This window comes from Wasmannia auropunctata, unplaced genomic scaffold (genome assembly GCF_000956235.1).
Source record: "Wasmannia auropunctata unplaced genomic scaffold, wasmannia.A_1.0 LD335475.1, whole genome shotgun sequence".
NCBI classification, from domain to species: Eukaryota; Metazoa; Arthropoda; class Insecta; order Hymenoptera; family Formicidae; genus Wasmannia; species Wasmannia auropunctata.
Window position 1 is genome coordinate 31,159 of NW_012027415.1, and position 8,163 is coordinate 39,321.

An 8,163-nucleotide genomic window follows, 5' to 3' on the forward strand; every position below is an offset into this window, starting at 1 on the left:
CTGTTGGAACAAAGTGGATTTTCGCATTCCAGTCAACTATTGTGTAGTACTTGGCAATTGCTTTTCTCATGGCAAATTGAATTACACTTTGTATATATTTTAACTACGTTTGCGTATTTCCAGGGTGGTAATTTACAGTTCTGATTAGTCGACACATCATGCTAAATGATAGCTGTCGATCAGAATGCTGCAGAAAAAATAACATATATGTGTATAAATACTTATATAGCAATATAAAATTCTCATTAAAAAAAATGTCAATTTATTTGACAGAATATGATAAGGATATTTAGAGTTTTGAAATTAAAAAGTAAAAAAAATATTATGAATATAAAAACAGAGATGAGAAACGGATGAGAGATGAGAGACATTCACAAATTCTGCAACGATATCCTAGCTTAATTATTACTTCCGTATTACATCGTTTATTTTTGCATTTAAATGTCAAAGGCAACTGACATTTGTTGAATCTGTCTGAATTATTAATAGCCAGCGGTAAGTTCAGAGTTGCTTTGCAAGCTATCGTCTCATTCTGTTTAAAAGATCCGATAGAATTAGATAAGAAGAAACTTAAACAATTCTATCGTGTTTTTGATTCGTAAATATCAGATTTGTTATCTTTTTTTGCTTTATTTAGTATATACTATATAATTTAAAAGTCACTTTAAGTAATGTTTACTTTTGATGTCGAAATTGATATTATCGTACAATATTTTCAGTTTATGTATGATTTATGTAATATTTTAATTTTAGAGATTTTGTGTTTTTTATATATAAATAATTTTAATATTTTTTACAAATGTATAATAAAATATGTAACAAGTCATAATTTTCAGTTTGGATTAGATAATTCGATAAGTTATATAAAAAAAACACGTTCTAGATGTATTTAATGTTTAAGTAAGATACAATATTTAAGATATACAATTAAGAAACGGTAAAAATAGATAACTTCTCTATAGCAGTTCAAATGTGAGTTCAATAAAAACGATAGCTTTATTATAAAATTAGATCAAATTTTAATAAAGTTTAAATCTATTTTTATCATTATATCTATCAGATCTTTTAAGCAGGGTAAAAGTTTGTCTTAACTTGGCGAATAAATTAGCATATAAAGTACAACGCATAGGTATATTATTCCATTTTTGGAGTTTACGTAATAAGTTCCGAAGTACCTAAATTGTTAGGAAGCTTCGAAGTTTCGAAAAATACATTTGTGCAAATGATAAATTTATTCAGAAAATTTACGAATATTGTAAATAAAAAGAATTATATATATATATTAATATATATATATACGAAATTATTCCAAAAACAATTGAAAGTACATGGTATAACGATGGTTATAATCAGAAATATTACAAATTAATATTTAAACTTGATACATGTGTAAATAAGGAAAGATATAATGATCAATAAAACAATCCAATTTTAAAAAATTCAAATTTTTAATGTATTTTTCAAAACTTCGAAACTTCGAAGCTTCGAAGACACCTTAAACTTCGAAAGATCGAAGTTAACGTCGTAGCTTCGAATATTCGAAGTAAGTAAAAAGTAACTGTCCTACTCCAAACGCGTTTCGTACGTTCGATGGATCGCAGAAAAGTATTTTATTACTAAGTTTTGAAAAATACATTAAAAATTTGAATTTTTTAATTGGATTATTGATAATTTAATTGTTTTATTGATAATTATATCTTTTCTTATTTATACATGTATCAAGTTTAATTATTAATTTGTAATATTTCTGGTTATAATATGTACTTTCAAAAGTATGAAAATTTTTCTAAAAAACGAGACAATAATTAAGTAAACTTGAATAAAATTTATCTGTATTATGAAATATATCTGCTAACTTTCCAGTCGCAGCTAGGCCACTGGGTACCAATCTCTTCTTACAATATCCAAACCTTTGGCGCCAATTGTACTTGATCATTTGGCAATTTCATAACTGCAGCGTATTTCTTGTTTTGTAACAACAATAAATACCGGAATACCTTGTCGATATCTAATCCGGCTTTCTTATTCTACCTATCGGTTGTTGACTTTGCGCATAATCTAAAAAATATTCTCAATTCTGTAGTATTGCTAATGATAATATCTTTGCATGATATAAATGCAATGAGAGTATCACGAATAATACAAAATTACACGATGGAATATCTTACCTTTCTGCCGATCGAAAAAAACGTCGTTGTATTCCAAAATGTTGATGTTTATCCTCAGAGAATCGGTACGGTCCCCGTAAATTATTTCGTATTACAGTTTCTCAACCAAGCGTTTCGTGCCCTCCAAGATCTCCCGACCTTTGGCTAAAGAACAGTGGAAAATGCTTCAAGCTCATCAATACCCACACAGCGTGAAATATTTTCAAAATATTTCATACAAGATTTGAAAATTTGAAAATATTTGAAATATTTCTGAAATAAAAATATATCTAGAAAATCAGAGTTCTCGAAATATTTCTTGAAATGTTTCAACAGAAATATTTCTTATGATATTTGTACAATATTTCTAGAATACTTTTGTGAAATATTTTGATGTAATAATTTAAAATGTTTTAGAAATGTTTACAAAATATTTCGAAATATTTAATTAAAATATTTAAAAAAATAATTCATAAAAAATATTTCATACTGCATAGGTATATACATTTTAAATATCCATCTCGTATCTTACCTGTTATCAGAGCGGCGAAGCCTTTAGCATAAAATCGACAATGCGTCGCCCCCCACATCCATACATGAAATTATCCGTGAGCTTCAATGCCATTTGCCTGATACGGTAATCCACTTTCTGTTCCGGCGTTTTTACGAGCTGTATGCTGCCTGCTTTTGACTAATTTATGAATCTTTGTCGGGATTATCCCTGATTCCAGATTCGACTCAGGAATATTTAACTGCTGCACCATGTAAATTGCGTTTTACTCGAAATTAATATCTGCTTCTCTGTCGTTTGTACGTGACAAAATTACCTCGACGTACGCCGCATCGGGCACGGTAGTGAAACACAAATTGTACTTTGTACAATGCTCGGATACAGAGAATTGAAGTCCATCAGCAGTGCCAATTTGTCGTAGAAACCATTCTTTGGATTGAGTACAAAGCCTCCCCGGTGTATGCCGCAGCCTTCCATTTAATCGAATATCCAGCATTACTATACACTCAGCATAAATAATGAGATTAATAAAAATATCGCTCGTATATATTTATCAAGAACTAGTAAATTGATTTATGGCCAATAAACGAGCAAGGTTTTAGATGTTATTGCTATAAATTCCTATATTCACATTTACAATAATTCAATAACGAGACGTTTCGACCTAACTTGGTTCTCTTCAGTTGTTTTTAAGATTAATACATTATATAATATATATTACTAAAACTGACGTTAAATTATTTACATTTTTTTAAAAAACTTTGGAATTAAGATTGACATATAATTGTTCGCATGAGTTGAGTATGATGTTCGATAACATCTTAAATAAATATAATAAGTTAAAACGGAGTCAAGAATTTAAAATGAGTCGGTGAAGTAAATTAAAAGACGCAAATCAAAGATATAACAAAGATATGATAAGCTGAATGTAATGTCGATAACATTTTAAATAAATATGATATATTATGTCAGAAACTGAGTCAAGAATTTAAAACGAGTCGATGAAGTAAATTAAAAGTCACAATTCAAAGCTGTAACAGATTTGTCAATAAATAATAATGTCGTAATAATAATGTAGTACAAAAATATATTAAGTCTCGCCGCTTCTTTTTAATTTTTTTATCCGGCGTTATGTAAAAGCTTTCAGATTAAAAGCATGCAGCAACAAATACTCGTGTTCTTCCGCCTAACAGCGTCCCCGATAAAATTAGCTTCATTTGTTCAATTTGCAAAAATTAATTGTACGTACACCGTTATATTTTAAAAAGTACCTGCTAAACAAGTGACTTAAAGCGCGAGTAGAGTAACATTGAGATCCATCACTATGGTTGTAATGTATTTTGCTTCTCTCAACGTCGCATGCATTAGACTTAACACTTTGTCCGCTGCATCGAAAAACGAGTTTCCGCTGGCGTAATATCTTTATGCACTCGTGTTCCTTTGTCCTTAATACCTGAATATTTGTCAAAATTACTTGTTTGGTCGCGGATGAACAATGCAGCACTAATGTGATAAAGATGACTTATACCGCGCTGCAAAGTGATTGCGATCGTAACTCCTGACTTTTAAATTCAATCTCCTTTGTCGTGACTTGTGTATCACAGATTGGACGACCGACAAACGCTTCATTAAGAGAATTATTTTCCTCTGTATTAAATACTTGTGCCATTAAAAAAATTATTTTCATTGTTTATATGCCAATTGTAAACATTTTAAAACAGTTTTAGTTAAACTTTTATATCCATAATTTTAGTATGCCCCGTAAATGTAACACGCTTATTTTATGATTTTAACTTTAATTTGTTTAAAAAAGATAGTGTCTATTTTACCGTAAGTAAAAGAGAAATCGTTTAATCTTTCCATTCTGTTCCGATTAGACACTTTCAATGCAAACATTCTCTGCATCAAAACGTCAAACTCATGGTGCAACTTGCATCATGCGTCAAACTGAATGTCTGAACCTGAACCTTCTCTTGTATGTATAGATTTTGTAACCATTTGCATAAGCTGAATATATGCAAGCTTAGCAGTCTAGTGTATTACGTGAGTATATCATTTTTTTTTATTAAACTGCAATTTCATATTAACAAAAAATTACCTGTCACAAATATTTAGCCCGAAATTAAAAGCGTAATTTAAAGTGAAATACAATTACAATTAAATTTAAATGGCATAAAAAGAAAATAATATATAAAAGTAAAACAAAATTAAAATAAAATGTCGATAAAAATAAAGGATATATCCCGCAAAAAGAAGTCGAAGTCGTGCTGGAACGACATGGAGGAGCTAAAATATCTGATATGTGCCATTGACAATTAGTATGTACAATTTAATTTAGAAAATCTCAATGGATCTTAACGATCAAAATTATCGTATGTTTGGTAAAAGAATTAATTGTTAGTTCTTGGCGATTAGCCGTTGTAGTTTCAAAGAATTGTAACATTTAATTTAAAAAATCCCAATGGATCTTAACAATCAAAATTATCGTATGTTTGATAGAAAAGAAATAATTGTTAATTCTAGGCGATTAGCCGTTATAGTTTCGAAGAATTGTAACATTTAATTTAGAAAATCCCAATGGATCTTAACGATCAAAATTATCGTATGTTTGATAGAAAAGAATTAATTGTTAGTTCTTGGCGATTAGCCGTTGTAGTTTCGAAGAATTGTAACGTTTAATTTAGAAAATCCCAATGGATCTTAACAATCAAAATTATCGTATGTTTGATAGAAAAGAATTAATTGTTAGTTCTTGACGATTAATCGTTGTATAGTTTCAAAGAATTGTAACGTTTACAGCAAAAGTCCAAGCGTTCCACCGCCGCCGTCGTGCAGAATAATTTTGCCCCCGAGAATTGAAGAAATGCCTTGCAAAATTCTATCCCGGAGGCCGCCTTGCGTTCCGCCACCTCGATGTTGTCCAATAATACCTGGACCTTGTTGCCCCCGGCTTTTGCCACCCCCTTGCCTTCCGGCAAGGTTACCGCCACCGTAGTGTAATCCTTACCACCCTTGTAGTCCACTACCGTGTTGTTTGAATGACTAAAAGGATCAAGAAGCTTAAAAAAGGGAAAAAACGTACAGAATTAACACATTCATTGCCACGTCTCTTGTGTACGAGTGGCATTCAATTTCATGAAAAATCTAGAGAGCTAAACACGTGTTTTCTCTATCGTAATTTATTTTCTTTTGCTGTAAAACATTATTTCAGATTAAAATATTAGTAGAGTCTGTAATATTTGTTAACGTAGAAAAGAAGTAAATTACGAAAGAAAATAATATATTCGACTTCCTGGAAATTGCATGAATATTTTATGAAATTGTACGTCATTCGTGAAAGTGGCAATCAGTGTGTTAATGCATCGTGTATTTATTTTAGCTTATGGCGCTATTTGTGTCATGTTGGGATAAGCAACACGATAAGATCAAAGAGAAAACGCCCATTCATGACAGAAATAAAGGAAAGAAATTTATTACAAATCCATATAAAACATTTACATTTTATTCGATTTCTAACGAAAAGTCCGTATGTACGGCCGACGGAGTCTAATCAAAATATCGTATATCTTTTTCTCTCTTCGGAAAAACGAGCAATACATGCAGCCCTACAACGCTAGTCCATTTCGACATACATAGAATATACCGACGGTCGCATCTGTCTTTCTCCCCCCCCCTCTCTCTCTCTCTCTCTCTCTCTCTCTTCTATCTATCTATCTATCTATTTTTGTCCATCTATCTCGCAGGGTTGCATGATATGTTTCAAATAAAAACGTCCGCTGCCCTTCTCTTATCGCAATATATCGATGATGAATAGACACTTTGTAGCGTGATACAGACAGGATCGCATTCGTACTTCACACGCACGAGTTCCACCATCAGCTTAAATCATTAAAGGTATATTGACACCCGAAGCTACTTTGACAAGTTTACTTTGCTTTGGTCGGTTGTGTGTTTGTTGATCCCACCCACGCGACGGAAATACCATCCATATTCCTGCATCGCTTGAGGATTCCGACATTATAGCGAACGTGTCCTTACTGATTAAACGTTTTAACGAGGATCGATACACGTTCTCCTTTAAGCTTGCAGACAATTATATTCGCAGAGTCGAAGCAATTAATTCACGCGTCGCAGATTTCGGCGAAGCAATTTCTTTTTGTTCAGAAGATCGCTATTACGAATTCCCATTGTAAATCTCCATTCTTTTTATCCGCAAGTAAAAAGTTTCATCTGCTGCGGATTTCGTATCTTCGAGCTATTATCGCGAATTTTCACCGCGAGAGACAGTTAAAATATATCTGTACAAATTGGTGTTTTTTTTTCCACAATTAATCTCCGGCGCTCGAGGTAGCAAAGCGATTGGCTTTCCTGTTACCACATCTGGTATTATTACGTAATTATTTATTATCAGTACTACTGCCTTTACAAACATTAATCTACATTATTGGCTACACTGTTGGCTTATTTATTAATTCGGAGAAGTGACAATCTTATGCAGTACACCTCTCAAAAGTAGACCGTCAGCATACCGTACGTATAGCACAAATACGGCGCAACGACATTAGGAGGATCCTCGCGGAATTTTCTTCCTGAAACGCCACAACTAATTTCACGCCTCGAAGTCGCATTATCATAAATTAAATCGCTCGTCCGTTCGCGCGAGATTACGACAGACCGGTCCCGTATCGGGTGGCAGAATATTCGCAAATGTAATTTTTATCACACACACACACACACACACACACACACGTGTGCACGCGCGCGTGGGCGTTTCGTATTTAAAAGACTTATTTAACTGCTCGATGAGAAAATACATCTTGATGACAGATGGAATGAAAAATACAAAATTTCAACGTTAAAATGTATTTATTGATACAACCTCATATCTAAAAGTAGATGAAAAATTGAAGGTGAGAAATTGAGAAGAGAATTCTCAATTTCTTACCTTCCACAGAAAATGTTTACTACTGTAAAACTCTGCATCTCTGTACTGTGTCTGCGTAACTTCCAGAGATTCGATCTGAAAGACAAAACCCAAATAGCTTTTTTTTTTAGGTACGTACTATCTGTTGAAACTTGATAAAGACAGGTTTCAACGTTTTGACTTTTTAATGAAACTATGACATCCCTCCAATTTTTTGAAACTATAACGTTTCCTTTCGAAAGATAATAATATCTGAAAAGTCAAAATGTTAAGTTCTTCTTTTACTTTAAATTTCAAAAAATATCACATATTTTAAAAAATATTAGATTTTACTTCATATCAACTCTTTGAAAGTTACGCTGTATACAATAAATAAAAATTTTAAAAAATATAGATTTTCACAATAAACATTTTATGCGGAAGATAGAAAAAAATCAAGGATTTATTCTTACTTTATATAGCTTTGCAGATATTAAATTATATAAATAAATACATTTTTTAATGTCAAAATGTAGTTTTTATTCCGTCCTTGAAAAGGAAAAAAATTCACTCAAAATTACATATTTCTCACCATACGCTCA

The 8,163-nt window shown here is 31.7% G+C and overlaps 1 protein-coding gene and 1 long non-coding RNA gene across 3 annotated transcripts; one reads left to right on the forward strand and one right to left on the reverse strand.

Annotated features, from left to right (window-relative positions):
* Positions 1-44: 44 nt before the first annotated feature.
* Positions 45-2,879, reverse strand: LOC105456936. The gene is made up of 4 exons (XR_975303.1): positions 2,680-2,879; positions 2,169-2,312; positions 1,857-2,058; positions 45-187 (listed from the first exon to the last, which is right to left on the reverse strand). It is a non-coding gene; the product is annotated as an uncharacterized LOC105456936 (long non-coding RNA).
* A 1,834-nt stretch (positions 2,880-4,713) lies between these two features.
* LOC105456937 (small proline-rich protein 2H-like) lies at positions 4,714-6,142 on the forward strand. 2 transcript variants are annotated; one of them, XR_975304.1, is made up of 3 exons: positions 4,714-4,976; positions 5,458-5,736; positions 6,038-6,142. XR_975304.1 is itself a non-coding variant. In XM_011701322.1 (2 exons), the coding sequence occupies exons 1-2, from the start codon at positions 4,876-4,878 to the stop codon at positions 5,651-5,653; spliced, it is 297 nt and encodes a 98-aa protein (XP_011699624.1). In that variant the 5' UTR covers positions 4,714-4,875; the 3' UTR covers positions 5,654-6,138. The 2 variants fall into 2 exon arrangements, 1 of the variants encoding a protein (XP_011699624.1); XM_011701322.1 differs by having other exon boundaries at positions 5,458-6,138.
* Positions 6,143-8,163: the final 2,021 nt, after the last annotated feature.